Source organism: Corvus kubaryi, unplaced genomic scaffold, assembly GCF_017639235.1.
Source record: "Corvus kubaryi isolate FWS band 111438036 unplaced genomic scaffold, C.kubaryi_AGA036_p1.0 split1-37296, whole genome shotgun sequence".
Taxonomy (NCBI): Eukaryota; Metazoa; Chordata; class Aves; order Passeriformes; family Corvidae; genus Corvus; species Corvus kubaryi.
This window is the reverse complement of record NW_024582075.1, coordinates 17,775,543-17,800,718: the sequence shown is the minus strand read 5'-3', so window position 1 is coordinate 17,800,718 and position 25,176 is coordinate 17,775,543. Positions and strand designations below refer to the sequence as shown.

At 37.7% G+C, this 25,176-nt stretch overlaps 1 protein-coding gene across 3 annotated transcripts; it reads right to left on the bottom strand.

The window, feature by feature from the left end:
* Positions 1–569: 569 nt before the first annotated feature.
* Positions 570–25,171, bottom strand: PUM3 (pumilio RNA binding family member 3). 3 transcript variants are annotated; one of them, XM_042012759.1, is made up of 18 exons: positions 25,107–25,171; positions 24,768–24,874; positions 22,738–22,920; positions 20,916–21,051; positions 20,106–20,181; positions 19,308–19,401; positions 19,045–19,111; positions 18,324–18,498; positions 16,601–16,704; positions 16,017–16,095; positions 14,280–14,378; positions 13,218–13,271; positions 11,562–11,642; positions 9,510–9,652; positions 8,513–8,735; positions 7,381–7,468; positions 5,415–5,505; positions 570–822 (listed from the first exon to the last, which is right to left on the bottom strand). In XM_042012759.1, the coding sequence occupies exons 2-18, from the start codon at positions 24,862–24,864 to the stop codon at positions 693–695; spliced, it is 1,920 nt and encodes a 639-aa protein (XP_041868693.1). In that variant the 5' UTR covers positions 24,865–24,874; positions 25,107–25,171; the 3' UTR covers positions 570–692. The 3 variants fall into 3 exon arrangements, with proteins under 3 accessions (XP_041868693.1, XP_041868694.1, XP_041868695.1); XM_042012760.1 differs by lacking the exon at positions 25,107–25,171 and adding an exon at positions 25,013–25,092; XM_042012761.1 differs by lacking the exon at positions 25,107–25,171 and adding an exon at positions 24,999–25,087.
* Positions 25,172–25,176: the final 5 nt, after the last annotated feature.

The following is a 25,176-nucleotide window of genomic DNA, read 5'->3' as shown; positions in this document are numbered from 1 at the left end:
AGGAAACATCGATACTGATTTGATATCAACCACAAGTTAATTCATCCCTCCCCCATTACCACAAAAAAACCAAAAAAATTTCTCCAAATCCCTTGGGTTTATTAGGGCTTAAAAGTGTGTAATTAGAAGACTTGAGCAAAACAAAACCAAACCCTGGTTCATTGAAGTAGTCAGCTGTTCCTTCAGAACCTTCTCTGAAAGAAGTCAGAGACACTATTTTCATTCTATTCTTGTTAGGTCCTAGGGATGATAGCCTCCATCACAGGGTAAGAATGGGACTTGAGTAGTCTTCCTGGTTGTCTTCTGTTTTTAGGAAACCAGGAGGAAAGGGGATTAAGATAAATATATTTGCCCATACACCGTATGTCCAGAACAGATGCCTGTGTTTCTATGGTAACTGTAACACAGGCAAATTTTAACAAGATTTAAAACATTTTTGTGCAAGTTATCAGGAAAGACTCAACTTCTTGATTATGTGTTCAGAAGTTTCCATTAGCTCTTAAATCTTGAGATTTCAATCTCTGAGAACAATCTTCTACTGTGAACAACAGAATGAGTACAAACACAAATTGTTTTAGAAATTATTTAATATACAAATGCATACACTGCTTCTTAAAACAATCATGGTGCAAAATCTTATCAAATCTCAGTTGACTGCATTGATGTAAATAATCATTTTAGGTTCATTTACACTAGGAAGTTAATTTCTCCAGTAATGCTTCTATTCCTTTTACATTTTTATTTTGCTTCAGCTTTGGGATGAGCTTTTTCAGTCCTTTTTTGACTGTGCTTGCCACATTTTCATCACTGCTCCGGAGAAGGCTGCAAGACACAGGAAAAAAATGAAGGATATCAAAGGTCAGCATGGAGGTCACAGAAAAATAAGCTGTCCATGTAGGAGAATATAATGCAAGCCAGATGCTATCACCTCCTATTACAGAAAAGACATAAAACATTCCAGAAAATATGAAACACCAAGTCAGAACACAGCCAACACAGGATAAATCAGTCTGCAAGGAACAGCTGATCCCAACTCAAAGCATGTTCAAATACTGGGTCAGACCAGGTTGTTCAGGGGTTCACCCAATCTGGGCTTCAAACCTGCCAGGCTAGAGACAGCCCAAACTGCCTGCACCCCAGTCCCACTGCTGCACCGTCCTCATGGTGGTAAAGGTTTCTCCTTATCTCCCACCTGAGCCTCTTGTGTTCCAGGTTGTGCCACTGCCTCTTGCTCTCTACTCATGCATGCACTGCTGCGAAAGGACCAGCTCTCCTTCACCTGTCCTATTGGTGCCAGGGATGCTGTTGGGAGCCCATAAGCTGCTCCTTCTCTCAGCTGGAACGGCCTTGGTGGCACAGCTTCTCCTTCCAGGCCAAGGGACCCAAGCCATGGCTATGCCAGTCACCCTTCATTGAACTCACTCTGGTTGTTGATACCTTTCTTGTAATGGGTGTCCTAAAACTGGATGCAGTGAAGTACATCTAACATACATCAAGTACCTTCACTACTGCACTTTCATGCTACATTTAGTGAAGGACTATGGAGCCTTACAAGTTCTGTTCTCTTTTAGATACTACTTTTGGAAAACAAATCAGATTTCCCAGATAAATTCTCTTCCTCAGACACATAAGCAGTCTTCCTGGTTGGGTTTTTTTTTTTCATAAGCTGTAAAATACTATCAGCTTAGTAGTGACTATCCTTCTTCCTTTCTTCAGCTAACAGTGAAATGTTCTTGGGATTGAAACACAAGATCTGCAGAGTTAATGGCACACCTAATTGGCTACTTCAAAATGATGAGTGAACACTGCCTAGAAAAGTGTCTTCTACAGCCAGTGTGTGCAAACAGACGAGAATTACAAGTTTGACATACAAATAAACTAAGACTGGAAACAAATTATAACACCCATGTGCTGGTATGAAGTTGGCTGCATGATACTACAAGTTCCTACAATCCCTAGGATTCTTCCAAGTGGCTCCCAAATTTGCATCCACCTAAAAGCTTGTTTCTTATCTACTTTTTAAACAAGGATTAGACAAGGCAAACTGAACTGAGTAAGACATAAAGGAATTAACGCAGTTGAAAATGAGACTTAAATTTTGTCTCCTTTAGGATGCCAAATCCTGTGCTGGATGGTGACACTATAGTCAGAAAAGCACTGGATGTCCACCTGACACCACCACTACTTTCAGCTACTTAATTCCCAGATTTCTATGACTACAACTATCAATTTTTAGTAGCAAATTGTGTTACACTTTTAGCCGTAATGGTATTATTTAATCAAGAGGCCTTCTTTAAAACTGAATTCAATACAGCTGAGGGTGGCATTTTCTCATCTCTTCCATGAGTCATATACCCCTGATAAAAGCAAGAAAGTCAAGAATCCGGACAAAGTATGTGCTGAACACATTGTTAATTAACATGGAGAGGTATATATGTTTCACTCACCACAAGAGACATGGAGCACACAAAGTAGCAAGCCACTCAGGACAGCATTTTACTTATCTCTAAAAAGGCATGTCAACTTCTGACAGCTATACATGTAAAGCTGCTTTCAAACTCGTAGTAAATACAGGTATGTTGAGACACTGTTCTTAATACAGAACATCTGCATGCTTGATAACACATCCAAAAGACCAACATAGTGACATAGTGGGGTATTTTAAATTACTATTCTGCAAGTTCTTACAAGGTCTAGAAAGCCAGCACCTATGTATTTTGTGGATAAAAAACATAACTCCCACAGATTACAGAAACAAAGGAAGTCAGTAACACATTCGGTGAAGTATGTTCTTATCCATTTTCTACCCTGATGCTACACATTATTTACAAATTAAAAAATATACAGGAAAAGTCATATATAGGAATTTAAACAGACAAGCATCTATGACATCCAAGTACTTACAACACTTAATATGCTAGTCTGGGCTGTGAGCTTGCAGAGGGTCCTCTCAGGACCTCTGGGCTCCTCAAGATAGTACTAAGTCAGAACCAGGTGCCAGATATTTTTATAAAAATCAAAAGCAAGTAGGGCAAGGAAAGGAGAAGGTCCAGAGGATACCAGGTTACTGAGAAGCCAAGCATATGCAGCGACTGCTTATAACTGACAAATAAGCTTAAAGGACTAGATAGCCAAAAATCTTTGAATGGACTCACTAAGTAATTCTGAGTTTCAGATCTGCACATATGTGACAGATGGCTTTCGAAAGCCAACAACAAAACAAAAATCAATCATGGCTTTAGGAGGAACTAGCATTGTCTGAAAATTACCTCTGTCTGAGGATTTGTGATTCTTTATGACAAAAGAAGTATCTGGGTTTTTTAAATGAAAAGGTTTTTAAAAACTCAACAACTATTTTATGTAAAAAAACCCCTACTGTTACCTTATACCAGACTAAATAAATCATTGCTGTATGATTTAGGCAATCTCTTGACTTCAGTGCATGCAGTTAGACTACAATGTGATTAATTACTATGTGACGGTGAGGTAAGCAGGTGTCACCTGAACTGGAGCAAAAGGGATGGTTATGTTTGTGTGTTCTCAGCTGCCTAAACAAAAGGACATCATGCCTAAAAAGTCATCAAGAGAAGTTCAGTTTACAAAGGATTTAGATTTAAGTGAAATAAACCAAAACCTACCAACAAAATTCCATTAAACAAACGCTCCTACAATATACTTTTTTCTCTCTTTCCTGTTAGGTAAGTTTCAGTATGGGTGAAAATACTGCCAGTCTGGGAGATAAGATCCCCCACTTGGTAACAAAGGACACTTGTCAAGGCCCCACCTGTAGTGGCATGAGTAACAGCAGAGAAGGAGAAAGACTGCCATTCCTCACAGACTTTTCCACAAAATTCACCACTGCTGTGCTAGTTTCTTTAACGAGCAATTACTAGTTTCCTGTTTTATCTCTAAGTCTTCAACATCTATTAAAAGACTATTGTCACAGTGATTGCTGAACAGTTATTAGTGTTAAATATGGTAAAAAAATCTAATAATTTACTTTACAACTTTATTTGGACAATCTCAACAGCTTAGTACAAACACTAGCAACATCCCATGTTAAATTAATCTATTCAGCCTTGACTTAAAGGAAGAACATCCAAGCATTAATACAGAGTCACTGAATAAGCCTTTCTAACAAAACTTCACTGAATACCTGTGCACAGGATCAGATAACTTAAAGGCATTAGGTGCATTTGCTGAATTCTGAAGGCCTGTTATAAGAGGCAAAGAAAGAGCATTACCATTTTGGCAGCTGAACAATCTTAACAGTCAGATACATATGACTAGTAAGAGGTTGTATGAACTGGTTTCGTATCTGGATTGCAACTACTCTTCTACTACCAGTTCTTCACACTAGTGATCTGACTGATAATGACTAAATAAAAATTAGAATTAAACTCAGATTAACTAACAGAAGTGAAAATGGCTTTTGATTCACCTTGCAAAAGAGCATGAACATCAAAGTAGCCCTACTCTAAACTGATAAAGATCAGTGATGGGAAGCAAACAGCAAGGAATCTAAAGTAACTTTAGGAGAGGGAAAAGTGGAGCAGAAAAGAGATCAAGGGATTTCATTTTCAAAATCATGTTATGTCTGTTTGAATTGTTTCCTGATTTTGATTCAGTGAAAGTCTTTACGAGGTGCCAGAAGGGCAAGGCTGACACACAAGTTCCACAACACAGACCACGCACTTCAGGTTATAGGACAAAACCTTGGGTTTCTATGACCTGATACTGACAGGTAGCTACAAAGAGGAAGCAGAGGTGATTAGCACTGCAGTTCACATTTGATAAAACAAAATGTTAACGTTAATCTGATCCCAGTGGGGTGTTTTTGATCTCACTAGGTGCATGGTTCACTGCTTCAAATTTGTGAGCCAGTTAGCTCATCATAGGCCTTTGCATAATCTATTATGTATGGTCTCTTCCAAACACTTCCCTACTTCAGTATGAGAATGTTTTAGCCTTTGCAATTAAGGCATCAACACAAAGCAATAATTCACCAAAACAAACAAAACAATTTCTGGATTTTTGTACGCTGCCACCAGTACCAGGTATTTTAAAGTTAATTATTTTAATGTAGTTATTTGTGGACTGCTCTTCTGAGAGTTTTGTGCTTGTAAAACAAGACATGGTAGGCACAATTTAAAAAATAATTTTGTTCAAAACCTTCAGATTTTCTGATACTGAGCTGTTTCTTAGTACTACAAAAGACGGAGCTCAAGGAATAACCCATGGAAACTCTGGTTTGAATTTTTCTAATCCCTGTTTCATTCAAGACTTGCCAGCTGCATTCAAGATAGCACACGCTGAATGTCATTTTGTTGGTAGAAATTTCAATTGATGTTCTCTCAGCTGTTCAAGAAATTAACAATGTAATCTAACCAGAATTAGCCATGTGCCTTACTTACCAACAAAGAATAATGGCCCCTCGATTTACTTCTGCCCAGGTCTTCAGATTCTCAATACCAACACGTTCCACCAGTGTTCTTCCAAAGCAAACTGTAAAGTATGGGAAAGAAACAGGGGAAGAAAAAAATGAGACAATATCTTTCTACAAAGAAGCCTGTTCAAAGTTTTCTGCAGTCACATTTAATCAAATTGTATTTAGTCCCCCAAGTATTCACAAAGTTCTGCTCCCTCAAAGTAATTGACTGTTCAATGCAATGCAGACCTTTATAGATATAAGACTACTTCCAAGTACTGCATGGGATTTGTTAGACAACAGCAGCACTATGTGACAGTTTACTATTATAAAGTATTCAAACTTGTTTGTTTTTTAAAAAGGGTGTAAAAGGCTATTAATATCTTAGAGAAGGCATACAGTCCAAAGACAGAACTTGGCAGGAATCACAGAATCATTCTGAATGAAAAGATCATTGTATACTAAATACACACACACACCTCTGTTGAAAAATGCTACATTTTTAAACATCTGACTCTACAACTAAAGGAAAAGAATTTGAACATAGGTTACTTAAAATTTCAGAGCTAATCCTTCATTGATGCAAAAACTCTGTCTTTTTCAGCTGCACTGATGCTCCAGGGATCTATTTCTTCAGTGGCTTTGAAAGCCTAAGTTGACTTCAGATTCATTACACTGATGACATGCAAAACAAGGAACCTAGGCTGACTTCAAGGCCCCAGATGAATTTAAAGAACTGAACTTCACGGAAACAGTTCTTACAAATTGGCATGCTGAGCAAATTTACCAGTAAACAATGAAAAAAACCCCACCCAACCCCAACAAACTCCAGCCTCCAAACACTGAAGCTATTTTTCACTGTCATTTTAGATTCTAATTCCACCTGAAGACAGGTCAGATTTTATAATACTTGTTACCCATGTGATAACAATTTGCTTGGGGTTTAATGCCAATTTAATAAACTCAGAGCACCAATTCTGAATGGTACTTTTTGGAGGAAACCAAAGGGAACAGCATGCGATTAAACTGGAAATTGTACAATTTTAACAGAAATAAATCCAGATTACTATCATCATTTCATATAAGCAAGTATCTGAAAGACACTCACAAAACTTTTCTTTTGCACATTTTTAATCATCTACTTGAGAAGCAGGAAAACAGACTACTTTCAGAAATATTTAATAAAGCACAACTAACATTTTTAAAGGAAACACTGGATATCTGAATGTTGCAAGAGGAAAAGAAATAAAATGTTTAACAAGATCTGATAATTCTACATAGAAAAAAAACACAGAAGAAGTTCCCTCAGATTACACTTTGCCAACCACACACATTCATTTTTTGAGCTCTTTGTATGAGAAAAATAATCACTATTAGGATAGAGTGATATACACAAAAGATTTTACAGTTATGTAATAACATAAGTTTAAAAGCTAAAATAAGATGAGAACATCTGTGCCCAATATCTGCCTTATGGAACATAAACTAGCAAAGATGTCCTATTTTAGTGCACAAATTATTTTAGTAACAGTTACAAAGCATTAACCCAACAGCACTAATGAACAAAGTAAAGATTACAGCCTGGCTTACGAGCACTAATGAAACAGGGGTTCCTGTAAGAAAGACTTCACTGTTTCTATTATTATCCTTAAACAACTGTGTAATTTAGCAAAGCTATCAAGACATTTTAAGCACAGAAATGAAGTCCGTCCCAAATACACATTAAAGCCCTGAAAAAAACCCAACCACTGCTTGCATTGCAAAAAAAGCAAACATATCCTTGGCATTCTGTTTGTATAGCAGCTTACAACAGCAAAAAGATAGAAACAATTATGTTAAATTTTCCATATACTAGTATACCCAAAGAAATAAATGCAACAATCTTATTTGAGGTCAGATAGCCAATTACTCTGAAGTCAATCTGATCAAATAAAGCTGTATTTCCAACATACCTTCTTTTCCACTCTCCCTCATTTTTTCATCTTGCTCTATTAACCATTTCAAAACTAGATGGCCTGCTGGATGTTCTGCAATGTGAAGCTTTAAGGGGAATAGACAAATCAAAACAAAATTATTTAGTGGTGTTGTTTCAAAATGCAGTTACACATCTGGCCATTAATATTTCTGCTTGATTTATTCACTCTGCCATCACACTAATTCACAACCAAAGCAAATATGAACAAGTTTGATGCACATTTCTTGCTACTCATTCAAATTGACCAGTTTAACTTTTACTATATTCCCTGTAACATTTAACTTTCAGTAATATAAACAATATCAACCAACACTTCGTCCACCCTTCCAAGGATTTTATTCATAATAAGCAGAATCTCCTGGTCTAACTTCCTCTGCCAGAACTTCCAGACCTTCCACATTTCCACACTTGAAAATTCACTACAGTATGGTTCACAAAAAGCCACAGAAAACACATGTAGTTCACATAAAATTTCATAAAACGTGTATCAAAGAAGAGGAAAGACAGAGCTAAAACACCACAACTATGGAAATCTGGAGGATATCTATTTTAAATATAGCGTACATTGTATTTTTTTGTTTTCTAATCTACGGACGCATATCTGATGAGCTTAACAAAGTAGGGGAGGGGTGCTCTTTGGAGAGAAGGTCATATTGTGAAGACAAACAGCTCTTATCTAAGATCTTTCCTTGCATGGAGATATGCACACCTGAAAGGTAAGAGATCCCGTCCCTCTTCGTGTAAACAGTCAAATGACCTATAAAACTTTGCTAAGTGCTTGACTGCACAGTGATAACATCAAAAGAGAGACTGTGTAACATGCTTGTCAGCTACCTTCCCACTAAGTGTTCAAAGCAGTTCTGAAGATTGAAGATCATGAAGCATCTTGCCCTACAACTCATACAAAATGCTGGCTCAAGCCACCATCACTCCAGATGCACTAATAATAAACTATGAAATCAACAAATCAAAAAATGGGATCACATCTAATGTGTAAGTGCTATCAGGGCAGTATACTGATGTCTTACACAAAGGAAAACAAGACCAAAGTTCATTTTAGTAATACAGAAGATCTGCAAGATCTCAGCACCTTGTCTTCTGTACATTACCTGTCCATCACGGCCCCCTGGAACCAGCTCTTCTGCTGCTAAATTAGCAATTGCATCTAGTGCAGGCTGGATGTCACCAAGAGCTGTTCTTAAAATATCAGCAACCAAGACAAAGGTAGCTTTGTCTATCACTACTTCTTGGGTATGTTCTTGCAAATATTCTAGCAAAGGTGAGGAAATGGCTTCCAGGAGTTCATGGCGACGGAGTTCAGTATTCTTCTTACTGATGAAAGAGACAGCACATTACTCAGATTTGCACCATATGCACATCAAGTAACAAGAAATTTCAGAACATCTGTGCTATTTGAGACATAGAAATTACTGCTAGATTAAAATACAGGCATTATTGTTCCCTCTGTTCCATGTACAATTAAACGCATGTTGGACACAGAATTTACAAACACATGGAGTGAGAAAGTGTTTAAAGCTGACTGCCTCAAAAGCTCATAGAGTTTTTTCTTGTTAGTGACATTTATCATTTCTTTTCACTTTGCTATCTCAGCTATGGAGATGTATTTTTTACACAGCTTACTAGTCATCTACAATTACTCCTTCTTCAAAAGCTGAAAAGCATCAATGTCAATACCAGAGCCTGAAATCAAATTAACAATTTCCATTTTTATTGCTAGATTTTAAGACATACTTGTATGCTACCCAACGCATCAGTAATGCACGTTTCAAATTTTCTTCTACACTAGATTTGATACATGAGCTTACACAGTATATATCACAACATTTGCCCTTTACCAAACAGGCAAAATGCTGATCTCCAGTACACTGCTGGTTACCAATCCTTGTATATGAAATTTAACAAAAAAACCCAAGAAAAAAATAAGGACAGATTAACATATCTAATAATGCTTATGTATTATTTATATATATTTATTACATTACTTAGATTTATTATGAAGAAAAGTTGAAATTAAATCATGACAGAAAGTTGCATTAATTCTTCTGGACTCTAAGAAAAACAATTTAACTTTTATATTTGAGTTACCTATAGGCATTTCCATCTCCCTGCTGCAGAAGTGTGATGATTTCTGGAACGAAATGTGCAGGATCTCTAGGATTTAGCAAGTACAACAACACCTTCTTTCCGTATTTGTTGTTTATTATATCAGGCAAAGAAGCCTTTATTTCCTGTGAGAGTAAACGGACCGCAACAAAACATTAATGAAATAACAGCTCTTGGTCACTGTCAGTATCAGAAGTGTGAAAAAGTACCAGGAGAAACTCCAAATGACAGAGACATGCTATCTCATGTTGGTAATGTCTCCATTTTTTTGGAGTCCTCATAAAAGAGGGATTTTGTACTAAAATCTGCCTGAATCCTTACGCATGCCAAGTGCTCAACGTACAGTTCCAATCACATACTAAAGTTCAAAGCCCCACACAAGTACTTTGGTCCAGGATTAAGATTCCATGGACCTGAGAGATGATGAGAAGGCCTTCCTCAAGAGGATTTAAAGAGCTTAAAACCTTCCTTTACCTACAAATTCCCAGTCATACTGCCAACACACATAAACGATGAATTTTGCAATACTACCAAAAAAAAAAAAACAACAACCCCGAACCAACAAAAGCAGCCCCCAAAAAAATAAAAATACAAAAACCCCCTTGCTTTTTCTCCCCCTCCAGTCTTACTAGTTTTTTTACCTTCCTAAAGCTAATGGTTTAGGAAGGTAAAAAACCATTTAGGAATGGTTTATGGACAGAATGAAAATCTCTATAAGGTATTTTAGAAGTCTAACTGCTCTTCGAGATAATTTTAAAGATTGGTTTCCTCTACAGAATGTGCTTCACTGCTTGGTTTTAAGATGCCCCCACCTCTCATCTGCTACTAGTGATCATTCACTACCTGAAGAGCTGGTTTTGACCCTAAGATTTTCTTTTTTCCTTTTCCTGCCATCCTTTCCTCATTCTCAACCTCACATAAACCCTGATGGGCCAACAGTGTATGTATGAAGGCCACTTCTTGTCATCCTTTTTCTGTCCAGATTGATGTGGTAGGATGACTTAACAGTAAACAGCCCATTATCTTTGATGATGGATTAATTCTTGACCTCAGATGATTCTGTAATTAAGTGGCATCTTGGAAGCTCAGCTAGACATAGTATCTGAACTAATGAACCTCCAGAAAGTAGAGTGCTTGTTACACAGTACAGAAACAACTCAAATATCTCCTACTAAGCCCAGATACATCAGAACTTATTTCCTTAGACCTTTCCCAGAAATTGTCACATTCCAGACCAGGCTCTGGGAATCAAACCCAGCTGCAATCACAGCTGAAATACTTGAGGAACAAAAGCCACCTCCACATGAAGATGCTTTCATCTCTCCAGACCCATTAGAGAGGCCCAGTCTACAGGCCAAATCTTCATGCTAGGCTACAAAATCCCAACTGCCCCCCATACAAAGCTGCTCAAGGAAGATTTGTTTCTATTTTTCAAAACAAGAAAGAAACTCATCAGAGCCACTTTCTCCTCATATTCTTTCTCCACATGGAGAACACTTGCCTCACTTTACCTCTCTGCCACTTCCATTAAACCAGTCAGTGCTTACAGCTATAGCATGAGTACTATTGCAAGCAGATTACAATATGTACATCAATGTTTTTTCTGCTTACAGGATGCAAATATTTTTGCCAGTAAAATCAATAAGGTAACATCACCATTCTGAAGTTTTCCACCAACTTAATCTCTTGAAATACTAGTAAAGCTCAAGTTTCTATGATAAAAGACATCGACTTTAAAGAGACTCTGGTCACCCATTTTCCAGAATGAACATGTACTAAAAGGAAAAATTTCAGCAAGCAATGAACCTAGTTTAAAAACTAATTCAAATAAATAGTTAAAACATATGAAAGTGCTACGGTCTGCTATGAAAAGAAAAAACTAACCATGATACATAAATATAAGGAAACAGAAAAGATGAGAAGTATTCAAGTAGTCTAAAAAAGCAGATGGATTCCTACTTTCATCCTCCTATAGACTGACAAACACACTGACACTATTTAATATACTATTTTAGGAAAAATTCAATTACTTACTGATATAATTAACTGCTTCACAAGTTTAGTGTCATCAATGCAATCAAATGCTGCCAGCAAGACCAGATGAGAAAATTCACCCTGCAAAGATGAGACATCAGAAACTGCATGCAATCAAGTTTTATGAATATAGTAATTTACTTAGAATCAGTATTTCTGAGAGTTTATCTCAAACGTAACACAACATGAAGCACAAGCAAATTCTGACTACTGTCATAAAATGAGTGAAGTCCAACATTTAGGTTTTCTCTAAAACCAAGGCTTGTTAAGAGAAATATGTTGTTAAAACAAAAACAAAAGTAGATCTTCTATTTCAAGTGAATATACTGCTTTATCATATTCAAGCTATTAACCTAATCATACTGTACTATCAACATTTGAAATCACAGTATTTTCCCTACAGGAACATTACATACAGACTTTATTTCTGTCATAGATTTGCTTAAAACTGAACTAAGTCACAAACAATGTTTTCGGAGATCATATCTCTGCAATGAGCCATACGGTCTCTACTGCCTTGCTGGAAATGAAGTCTCCAGCACACTCAAAAGGGCACAACCGAATTCACTTGTATGTCAGTGAGGCTCTATGTCAAAGTGAAGCCAGATCTTCTGTGCTCCAGTGTTGTGCCAGCTGTTATTTACCCACTGTCTCATACTTCCATATAATATATAAAATGGAACAACTCATTTATTCCAGTACTAGAAAGTTATGGAAACATTACCTAGACTAGTGGCCCTCAAAGCAGGCTGCACAAGACAATCCATTGAGGTGCAGAAAGCAAATATTCTTGGCACCATTAATAAACAAATAAAAATAGCCTCTGGTTACTTTTATCTCATTGTTTCAAATTTTCTGTTCCTGTGTATGTTTTATAACATATACTATTACAGTAGTAAAGGTATGTAATTTATACATAGCTATATATATTGGGGATGCATGCCCAGGATGTGATTAAAAACGCTTGAAGGCCACTGACTGAGACCACAATAACTATTAGCAAATAAAAAACCACAGCAAGCAGGAAGGGAAGTTTAAAAAGCTGTTCTTTACAGCTGCAGGTTTGCCCAAATCCATGAAATCTGGTTGCAACTGTTACGCTGCTGGTGCTGCAGTCTCCAAATACATATGTTATTCATTAAAAAATAAAACAGACTTCATCCACTGTATGCTACTCCAGCATTAATTTATTTTGAAGCCTCCTGACTTGAAAAAAAAATTGGGAATCTTCTAAGAAATATACATGTTCAAAGAGCCTTTCCAGTGACATCTCCAACACATCTTGATTCTTCTTCCTCTTCTTTATATATGCTGTTTTACTCCCAACCAAGGAGAAATAACCAATGAGCCATATGAAGATGAAATATAAAGTTGGGACCAACAACAGAAAAAGTAGGAAGAAAACCTAGGAATAATAATGAACTCAGCCACTTCAATGAAGCATAGTACTACCTGTAGTGCCCACAACAAAGCTTCTTGGCGTGTCCCCAAATATTCTGTACAGCTCGATTATTTTACATTATCTAATACATCACCACTATTTTAAGACTAGTTTTATTAAGATCTCAAAGTTGTTCCCAGTACTAAAGAATATTCAAACTAGCCTCTATCAAATCACTTGTTTGACTATGAAATAAATGGTTAATGAACACTCACCGTTGCTATTTTTTCAATATACGTCTTCATAGTTTTCACAATGACTTTTCTGTCCTATCCAAAAGGAAAGAGGAAACTCAAATGAGCCCAGAATACCAGTGATTCTGAGTAACTAAACTGCTATTTACACCTTTTAAAAACATAACCTTCAATTTGCTTTCTAAAGCAAAGGCTATCTACCAAAGACTAACACTTATTCTATTAGTCTACACCTAGAACCAGTGTGAAAAGTTAAACCCAAATTGTGACTTGATTCCAGAGAGATTTGCAAGTCCAGAGATTATTTGCAAGTCCAGACCACCAACTGGAGATGTCAAAAAAACTTGGAAAGTAACCCAACAAACCCAAAACCACCACGTATGTTCACTCATATTTTGTTCATTAATTAAAGGAAAACGCATTTCATCTCTTCATTTGGAAAGAAACACATTAAACAGGACTCTAGCTTGTCTTAAACCCCTATTACTAACAAGAATATTTTGTCAGAAAGTTCTCTTCCTGTACTTCTGGCTCTTGGAATCACTGCTCAGTGTTCTTTAGATCCATTATTATGCCTAGATCCTAGGAACTTAATTTTTTTTCTGCATTCTTTAACAAGTAGACTATTTTAATAACTCATCTTTTTTATTTTTTAATACAGAAAAACATAGGAGGCATTACAATATTTCCAAGAGGTGATGACATACATTACACCTAAAGTATTTCTGGATACTGTATCAGCAGATGAAACTAAAGTTCTTTACTGTCCTCTCCCTACTGCCAATTTCACTTGTATTATGAAATCTATGGGACAAATGAAATGCCAATAACCTTACAATGGAAAAGTGACTCTATGCATTACTGCCAAAACCTCTGCTAAAAATAAAAGGACATCCTTCCACTATAAAAGTTCTAATGAAAGCATTTGATTCACAAAAAAACACTGCTCAAGTTTGCTAGTAGATAAAAAGGGATCAGTTTTAAACCTTACTCTGAAATTGTTAATTGCATGAAAATGTGCACAAGCAGAAGGACCCACGTGGGCAGTCAGAGAGGACTAATTAGAGGGAAACCAAACAGTACCTTGGGAGTGCCATGCCATAAACAGTGCATTGCTACTCGGGCTCCATCATGAGTGTGTGCCAGGTAGATGACAGCCTCTCTAATAGCTTCTATCATTTCCTGGGGAAAAAAAAAGGTGATAAAGCAAAAAGATTAAAGGCTTGAGGATCTCAAGGCAGGTGGGCAAGGGCCTGAAATTATTTTTTTTTGTCTGCCCACACTATATTGCATCACTGGCTCTACAGAACAACTCTCCTTTCCTTGACCTATGAAAAACTGCCTCAAGAGGAGTCCAACAGACTGTAAATGACACAAGCTTTCTGTCTTTAAAACTACACTGTTCATCATAAACATGCCATGAAATCACAACTGTATTGAAGCTTGTCAGCTGTCCTATTACAAAAAATTCAAGAAAAGGTGGTCAGAACTGAGACAGAACTTAGAGACAAAGAAGAAATCTTTGCAGGTGATGCATATTCATACACACAGAGTACTAGTCAGAAAGAAGAACTAAAAAGTCATTTAAGCACCACGTTATGTTATAAATCAGGTATTACAAGAATTAGCCAAAAGTTGTGTCTTCATATCAAAGGAAAGAGATTTTCGGAAGCTGTCTGACAAATAATACCATCAGCCAAAGGAAAAAAAGCAAACCAAATCAAACAACCCCCTCTCAGGTTACTAGATACTACTTCTGCCACCATCCATTAGACTTGCTTGAAGTACAGCTCCACCTATCCCTGTTTCTATCCCTAGCTCTTCTTGCTCTCTAGCCAAAGGCTCCAAGCCTTTTACCAATTACTTGCAAACTGCTCCGTCAAAACACAATTGGTCTCACTAGGTGTAAGCACAGGGCAGGAATAGATCTGCCAAAGGGGTTTCCAAATCTCAAAGAGCATGTCAATACACTACCACATTTGCACAGAAAGCCAAGCAAGGAGATACGCCATTATTCCCCTGATTCACACAAGTCCGGAAATCCAAAACCATTCTCAGACATAGCATTACATGAAACCATGCACAGGAATGTTCTGGACTCTGAAGAGTTGGACTCAGAATAGTCCACTTCCCTACTCTTAGCTCTGGGTTTATTAAGTAATAAAGAAGTATTCAGGAGTCTGGTCTAGCAGAAAGAGGGAAGAGTCAGCAAGTTTAGAAGGCTCTGCCTGATTTGAAGTGAGATGGTTCTGAGCTGCAGAACCAGGTTGAGGCTGATGGACACACCCTGAAGACAGGTGAAGTCAAACAGGATACCAGCTTAAACCATGTCACATCACACAGATGGATTTATGCCTAAATCAAGACGTAACCTTAAACCCGCAATTTAATACATACATAGCAGACAAAGTTTTGGTTGCTGATAGAAGGGTGAATCTCACTGTATTTTTGGATCATCACTGCAAGTCATTAAGAAACTACACACCGGAAAGCTAAACTACTGCAAGCAATGGTCCTCACTGTAATTACTCCCCAGCTACTAAGAAGGATAATTTACAGGAAGAGAGGAAACATCTAAGTCATCTCATTTTTTTAAAAAAAATTCAAGTATCGCATACATTATTGTGAAAGTTCACTATGACTATAAATCTCCATACAACACTACTCTCCAGTCATCTATCTAGAATCACCAGATGTATAGAACTCTATCAAAGAAAGATGTGTATTTTTGTCTAGTCAACTTACAACATTTTCATAAGAAGATAAAAACCATTCCACTGAAAGGCAAAAGAAGACAAAAAGCAAAATGAAGATACTTACAGATCTTTGTTTTGGAAGAGCGTAAGTGAAGAAGTCCAAAAATACTTTATGTACCAGTGAGTGCTTTATCACCGCCTCCCTGTATTTGGATAGACGAAAATAAGCAACAAGTTCCCCACAAACAATCATTTTAACATATGCTAGCAATAACTCACTTGTATTTTAAAAAGTTAGGCAGCATGGTGAGAGAGAACACATGGTCATTTTGGATTAGATGTTTGACATTTACAACATATGGGAGACTCAAAACTTACGAATTATAGAACCTATTATCTCATAAAGACCACTGGAGAAGGATATCTAACCATGCATTATGGAAATACATCACAGTGCAGCATTTCTACCAATTCTCTGTCTGGGACAGAGGGCACTTTAATTCACAGAACAGGAGTTCAAAATTAAGATATTCATTATGACACCTGGGACAAAACCATAGACTATTCAGCACAGCAACGTTACAGCTTAAAAGAGTATCAGTATCACTGTCGTCTGAACTTGTAAGAATACCAGTGCCATTGTTTGTGTGTCAGAAGCAAACCAGTTTGTGCTAGATTGTCACACCTTCAACCAACTTTTGTCCTTACTTTTGTGCCATTGGTGTAAGAATCTGCTTTATTTCCTCCAAGATGGCCTCTCTCTTTTCAGGCTGAGCTTCTAGCACTTTATCCAGTGTTGGGACAGCCGGTGACTGAAATGAATGCACAATCAGAGGTTTAATTGTACCAGTAAGTATCAGAGTTCAAAGAAAATTATAATGCTTAGACCTTTTTCCATCAAATTTCATGAATATCAAAAACAAAATTAATTTTCTGCAAAACTAACAATTTTTACAATTAAAAAAAAAAAAGATGCATTTTTGAGTATGTCAGAAGCTGCAAATTTAAGTTTCTACAAATTAAGTATCTCTCATTAGCAAACAAAAATCACTTCTGTGGACTGAGGTGCTTTTTGCCAGTTATATCAGCTCTTCATGCCACTGTCAGATACAAGGCAAAATACACAAAATTGGCATTGTGTTAAGGTGCTCCTGAGCTAAGCAGAAATCCTCCTTTACACATACATCAGAGGGCAACACAACAAGTCAATGAACTGAGAAGTTAACAAAGACCCAGGAAATTCCAGTTCATGAACAGCAGAGAGGAGGGATATATACCATATACTTTACATACAGAAGTACTTCCTGGTATCTTAATGAAAGAATTACACCGGTAAGTCTTTTAAAATAATCTGTTGTTAGAAGGAAATCTGACTAGATTGACAATTAGAAGAAGCATTTTTTAAATGATCCCTGCTACTTTTCAAAGACTACATTGCAACTTTGTATACACCTGCATTGTGTTGAGTCTGTTTTGCACTACAATCTATGGCTACTTCAAGCACTTATGCCAAAAATACCAGAATGATGGAAGCTAACTTCACTTGGTTTCATGGTCTGTTTGACTCTCAGTACAAATTACAGCCCATAATCACAACAAACATGCCTCTCTACTACTCACTGCTGCAAAATGCCTAACTAAAACTTATAACATGTTAACAAAACACAGGTTCAGAAATAAGCTGTTAATTTCTTAAGACAATTTACCAGAAATCTTGGGTATAAGTATGCTGTGTTGTACAACAGGTGAAAGAGTCATTCTAGTGGAATTAGTAATTGTGTAAAACAGTTCTATACTTTGTAGGAAAATTCCTAACTCCAATGGATAGAACTTTCCAAGTCAGCAAAAATTAAAAACAGAATTCCAAAGAATGAAGGTTGTACTTTTTAAGAAGGTTCCAACTGCCTGGTGAGGATCTGCATCTAAATGGTTTCAGTGGAGCTTGGACTGAAGTCCTAAAGTCTCCATGGGAAAAGGAAACAAAGAGAAAAATTAAGCCAAAATAGAACACTGTATACAGGCCCAGTCTGCCCACACTCAGTGCTCAGGAGATACAAGGTCGTTCTGACACAAGAGTTATCTAAAGTATTAATGAAGAATTATGCCTAAGTCTTACCTCAGAAAGGCTGATTTCAGCCTAGACACTATGAGAACTGAAACTACGTAACAAACTATCTTTGATGTGCAGAGCAAGCTCATACATGAACACAGTGTATTTTACATAGTTCAAACTAAAAAAAACCCACAACACTTACATCTAAACTAGAAATGTGCAAGTAATCATTACATTTAAACATGCTAAACTAGACTACCTTTGGACAGCTGACAGAAGGAAATGTAATCAAAGGAAATAGGTAAGATAGGTAAGGCATTACTAACACAATACCTTAGGGGCTAAACTACCTTAAACTACAAAATACTGAAATACCACCTTGTAAACCTGGAAAGTGTTCCCATACAGTTCTTCTGTCAGCATATTCCTCTGCTCCAGAATGGCTTTGTCATTATATGCATATTCCACTACAGCAGATGCTTCAGCATGACGGAGCATTTTTTTCACATGGCCTTTAAAACTTTTTATTATTTCTGCAACTTGTGCTTTTGTTCTGTTTTACAGGGAAATACAAATAGCAAGAATTAAAACCTCTAGAGATAAGCTTATCGAGTGATAGTTTTGCTTTTAGAAATACAGTCATAAGTTTTATCATAGAAACCATGAAATTTATGAATCTGGGTCAGCCTTATGGCACTTAGAAAAACATGTAAAGAAAGCCAGGAATCTAGAGAAATTATAAGGCATTTCGAGGGAAAGAAAACAGTGGATAAACTCTAGAGAATAAAGAATGGCACCCTGAAACACTTAGGAAAGAAAATGTTTAAAAGCCAGTCTTTTATATATAGCAAAGATCAACTCTGAGCATACATGTGACCTTTTTTAAATCATGTTTTCCTTGACATGTACAGCACTAGGTTTACTTCTTGCAAAAAGAAAAATACTGTTAGCATTCCCCTGCCTTAACTCTGTAATATTATAAAGATGTTTTCAGAGACATACTTTTTATTCATGATTGATCCACTCTAGATTAAGAAGCAGCATTCACACTGGAAATGAAACAATGCAAGACTGATGAGCAAACTCACTTAATACTCACCCATACATAAGAAACTTCTTCACAATATTTCTGGAATATTTTGACTTGCTCAACTCTACTAGGCTATCTAGAAGAAGGGAGAAGCATTCAGCTGGTTTATTTTTCTCTACAAAACAACATGTCATTATTTAAATAAGTTTGAAGAATTCACTAGAAATGATGCATCAGTTGAGAAAAAAATGTAAAAATATTCAAGAGAAAACATGTGTTGTTTAAATGCATCCTAACCACAATACAGAAGCATAAAAGTAAAATGAAAGTACCTTTCAATTCTTCAAATGTCTCTTGCCTTTGTTTCTCATTACCATACTGAATAAAGCACTGGATCACTCGAGTTGAATCATGTGCAAACGCCAGCTAAAGCAGAGAGGTATTTTGTTACTCTAGGCCATTCAAAAGGCAGTAAGCACCATAATTATTTCAATGTGCTCTCTGGGATAGTTTCATGCCACGTGTAATGCCAGTTATAAATTAGAAAAGCAGTTACCTGTTTATAACAAACCAAGACTCAGGGGGTTTACCCCTTTACAAGTATGCTATCAAAAAAATACAGACAACATTTGCAGCTGCTGACAATTAAGGACATGCACTAAGATTTTTCATACTGAAATAAAAACATTAAATGGTATCTCATTTTTTTTCCTCTTCTTTGTTATTTCAGAGTAAGTGTGATGATACAGGTCCACTTCAGCATGGACTACCAAAAATTCAACGTGTTCTTCACTGCAAATTTATACACTTCAAGAATAAAGCAGAACGACTGTTTAGTACAGTTAAGCATCAGGACACTAACTTCCCAAGAAACCTGCAAAGCAACAGTTGTTACTAATCAAACCTCTGAGTTCCTGAACCCCAGCTAACACCAAATTTTACTGGACTAAAGCTGCTTGGCACCCTTTTACAATAGCCAGCTGACAAACAAAGCATCCCAGGACTATGGTCCGAAAAACAGGTGCCAAATGTACTCTTTCAGCCCCGTTTTTCTTCTGTTTACTCTCAGTTTCACCGTTCTTTAAAGAAGATTTTGTAAATTTGTGCACTATGCCATTAGTTTTTCTTACGTTTTTAATTTTCCCATGAAGAAGCTTCTGTAGTTCATTCATGAGCTTTTCCCGTTTCTCTTTATCACATTTCTTCCTACAAGCAAAAAAAACCTAGTAAAACAATTTTAGTTGAGGAAGCAGCTTATTTGTAGTATGATTCACTTAGATCTATAAATTAAGAAGCAAGACAGTACAAAATAAAAACAGATTGGCTTCTGCCAATTCAAATTTACACTGTCATTCATTAAACCTGTACAGAGATATAATTTAGCTATTTCAGTTCCTGGAAATCAAACCAGAATTCCACACTTCATTCTTTTTTTGAGTAACAATATTTTTTTAAACATAAACTCAAAGTTGCAGTCAGAGTTGCTTACAGATCCAAAGTTCTGTAAGCATGCAAAGTACAAACAATTAGGACAAGCAAAATTAACTTTTCTTGCTGTCATGAGGCACCAGTTCTAGAATTACACCCTCAGAGAGAGACAATGAACCTTCACAAAAAACTCACACAGTAATCCCACTGCAGGATCAGGGTGAATCAGTACACACTCTGTATTTCAGGGTTCAAAAAAAAAAAAAAAGGCAACTTCTTAAGCATTTACAAATTTTCAAATTTTAGCCTAAAATACAAGTTCAATCCAGACATTCCTAGGACTGTGGGTCACCATACTCTGTTTGAACTGCCTACAAAATCGCATGCAATGTTACTGCTCACCCAAAGAGATTCAGTTTGGAAACAGTTTTATAAAATTACAAGATGAGAAAGACAGTGTTCTGGTAATTTATGACTAAAAGTCAACAGAGTGAAAGAAAAAAACCCATTACCTTCTCACACTTTCCCATATTTGTTTTGATTTTATAATTATGTCATAATTGCTTTTATCATTACTTTGTCTGGTTTGCTTTAACTCTTTCCTTTGCTTTTTGAAGTCATTCCACTTTGGCTTCTTAGAATCTGACCCTTAGGACAAAAATAAATACATTTTCTACAGTCAACAAACAAGCAGCAATAGAATTCTTCATCAGTGTAAAGTATGGCAGTTCTATGACTTGAATTGCTAATGATTCAGGACCTTTGCCTGCAGTTACCTATCTAGCGAACATGAAACAATAAATACTGAAAAAATACACTAAGCTAGCAATCACCACTTCTAGACTACTGGAAGAACAAGGCAAACAGTTAATTTTCCTTAAAGCTGTCAGATGATGCATCACAAACCTCTTAATAGCTTGAAAATTGACTGAAGATAAACTTAGCAGCCTATGCCTGCCCCAGTAATTCTCCCATTTTAGTTCACCCTTAACTCATGCATATGGTTTCCCTCTCTTGAAAGGAGAACCCTAACTCAAAGATAGATATTCTGAAAACTCAAAAACAGAAAAAAAATTAAAACCTTTTTACATGCCTAATCTTTCTACTCAGTCAGATTCCTTAAGCATGGGATTTTACTATACAACCACTGTACACTGCCACACAACGAACTTGGGCAAAATAACATTATAAAAGGGCCATAAATTATGCATTAAAGACACAGCCTCAAAGTTTTAGGGTTTAAAGCACCACTCACTGGTATTGAGTAGCATGTACTTAACTGTTTTACCCATTCAAGAACCCATGCCTTCCTTTCTACAAAGCATATTATTGATTTTTATATCACTCTCCTAAAGCAACAGTGACAAGAAAAATGCTTTGAGAGCAGTGCCATACACAGAGGCTTTCATTTACTCTTATGAACAATATTTAAAGGTTTGTCGTGCATTTCCTTTTTTTTAAAACAGCCTAACAGGAACATTCTATTGTTATTAGATTTTTCAGGTATCTAGTGCATATTCCACGTGAAGCCATTCTGCAAACATGAAGGAACAGCAAAAATAAAATACTCAACATAATCTACTGTCCTTCAAACAAATGACATACTTCTGCTGACCTTCAGAACCCCTCACTTAAGATTCCATTTCTTGTTTTACTATACTGATTAACTGACCCAATAGAGTTTTGCTTTACAGGAGAGGAAGGGACAAGACGAAGATCTCATGCAGAAAAAATTAATTTGAAAAATAGATCTATTTAAACATGATAAAACCAGACAACTATTTAGGCTTTCTGTATAAACAACAGAAGAAAAAAAAGCTGTAAAACATAAAAGCAGCGTTAACATCCACAATGCTTTTTTTTTCTTAAAGGATGTGACCAGATAATCTGGACCACAGAAATGAAATAATGTCAAGTATAATCAACTTTGTTTCATGAATTTCTACTCCAAAGTTTATAGCAAGTACTTTTAGTCCAAAACACACCATAAAAAGCTCTGTGTTTTCAAATCATGTGTTAAAAGTGCCAGTTTCTAGCTAACCACTTAACACTGCCATTAAACTAAACTGAGCTTTAGGATGGTATGACAATTTTTAAATTTGCTACTGTGTCTTTACTTTTGACTTCAGAAAATTCCAAACTGTTGATTTTCATGACTTCAGCCTCCAGCTTAGTCAAGTGAAGTAATTTTTCTCACAGCAAAGATTAAACGGGAAGTGAACCTGGAGTTATTCAGCCAATTTGGAAAGGCAGAGGGAAAGAAGAAGATGTAGATAACAATGTGTTTCCCAAAACCTGGTTTCCATTGATATCCAGGCTTAAAAATCTGCTCACCTCCCTCTTCACCATCCTGGAGTTTTCTCTTCTTTGCAAACTTTCCTGGTTGCTGTTTATTCTTGAATTGTTTGACAGTAGATTTCCCAGGTCTTAACTGTCCTTTAACAAATTTCTTGGAAATTGATTTAGGCTTTCCCTCCTCATCTCCTTTGTTAAAGACTTTCTTTGGTGGACCTGGATCTAATAACCAACACAGAAGAAATGAAAATGCTATCCTACAGTTATTGTTGCTTCAAAATTAAAAAAAACCAAGAATTACTGTAACAAGAATTTAACTACTTTGTAATAACTATTCTATATTTAACAAAAATTCTTACAGGCTTCTCAAAGCCGATGTTTTCACTGCAGCCCCTGGGTGTGTAAATTTTCTGTAAGGAAGTTTGGCCCACGCATTATTTTCTGGGGAGCAGTGTTAACAGCTCAGGCATAAAAAGGATTACTCTGTATCACAATTTTCACCATCCCTGACACCAAGTCATTTTTTCATAGTTTATGATCAGAACTGTTTCAACATCATCTTGCTAAGACAGTAAGCAGTGAAAGGCATCTTCTCAGTCCTAACCTACAGCAGGTTCCCACCTACCATCACCTCTTAAATAATTTTTTCTTAATGTTGGAATGGCAAGTCTAGAATCAAAAGGTTATCAACTTCAAATTTTAAACTGAGAATATTTTAGGTGAATCAAATAGAGTTGAAGGGCTTGCAATGCAACCTGTTTAAAGCATTTCAGCAAGTTAGTGGCTCAAACAGTCAGTACAGTTTTGAATCCAAGACAAAGTCATAGAATGGCTGTGGTCAGAAGGCACCACTCGAAGTCGTCTGGTCCAACCCTCCTGCTCACACAGGAGGGCTATGCAAAGCTGGTTGCCCAGGACCATGTCTGCGCGGTTTTTGACTAGTCCAATGTGATAAACTCCACCATCTCCCTGGGCAAACTGTGCCCATGCACAGTCACTCTGAGAGTAAAGAAGTTTTTCCTGGTGTTGAGAAGGAATCTCCCATATTTTAGTTTGTGCCCACTGTTCTCTGGTCCTGTCACTGGGCACTACTGGAAAGAGTCTGGCTCTGTCTTTGAACCCTCCCTTCAGATACCTGTACGCACTGAGATCCCCCTCAGTCTTGTCTTCCTCAAGCTGAACTGCCCCAGATGTCTCAGCCTTTCCTACTATAAGAGATGCCCTGGTCCCTTCATTATCTTTGCAGCCCTTCACTGGGCTCCCTCCAGTACGTCTGTATCTCTACTACACTGAAAAGCCACAGCTAGGACACAGCACTTGAGGAGAAGCCTCACCAGGGCTGAGGAGAGGGCAAGGGTCACAGCCCTCAATCTGCTGGCAGCACTCCTCCTAATGCAGCCCAGGATCCAATTAACCACCAGAGAACATTGCTGGTTCATGCTCAACTCTGATCACCAGGAGCCTCTGGGCTTTCCCCACTGTTTTCCAGTGCATGGAGCTGCTCCCCTCAAGCTGCAGGACTTAGCCCTTCGCTCCTTGATGAACTTCACCAGGCTTCTGCCAGCCAAGTTGTCCACCTGCTGACCTCCCCCGGGAGGGCAGCATGACCCTCCAGTGCATCTAACACTCCCTGCAGTTCTGTGTCACCTGTAAATCTGAAGAAGCCACACTTTCAGATGCTGCCCCATCATCCAGGTCCTCCATGAAGCTGCTGAACAGAACTTGACCCTGTATTGACTCCCGGGGTCCACTGCTGATCAGTGGCCTCCAAAGAGTATGCCAGTCTCTGGGCCCAGCCGTTCAGCCACTTTTCAATCTACCTCACCAGCTGCTCTTGCAGCCCTTAGTTCATCAGCACTTCTGTGAGAATCTCATAGGAGAGGAGACACTGTCAAAGTCTTACTGAAATCCAGGTAGGCAACACCCACTTCTCGTTGCTTATCTGCCAAATTAGTCGTTTCAAGACATGAATTTACCAAAAGAGAAAAAAAAAAAGAACTCCAAGCATGCCAGTACACAACCATAACCATTCAGTCAGGACTCCTATTGGCGACTCTTCGCGTTCCTACCATTATCTTTTTTAAATTTCCTTTTCCCGTGCTGCACTTTTCCACGAGGTCCTTTTCCATTCTTCCCCACGAACTTCTTTTTGCCCTTGTTCTCCATCGCGGCAACACTGCAAACGGAGCAAGAGACAGCATTACTGGACCACCGCGGCTCCCCTCGGAGGAAAAGACAGCCTGTGCCTCCTGGTTAACAGCCACGGCGAAGTTAAACCCTCCCAGTGGACGGTGGGGTACCAGACGCCGCGCACAGGCAGGGCAGCTCAGCCAGGCGAGCCGGCGGTCCCCGCTCCCCAGGACACCCAGCCCCGGCCCGCCGCGGCCCGCGGGCTCTGCCGCCCTCACCGCACACGTGCGCCCCGGCCGCGCCTGCCGGCTCCCAGCGCCGGGCGCCGCTCCCCATTGGCCGCCGCGC

Excerpts from the sequence above, each read along its gene's own strand:
- PUM3 (XM_042012759.1), bottom strand. The coding sequence starts at position 24,864 with ATGGAGAACAAGGGCAAAAAGAAGTTCGTGGGGAAGAATGGAAAAGGA. Across the intron at positions 20,182-20,915 it reads ATATGGGAAAGTGTGAGAAG|GAAGAAATGTGATAAAGAGA; the intron begins GTAATGGGTTTT and ends TTTTGCTTGTAG. Across the intron at positions 19,112-19,307 it reads GACATTTGAAGAATTGAAAG|ATAGCCTAGTAGAGTTGAGC; the intron begins GTACTTTCATTT and ends CCCTTCTTCTAG.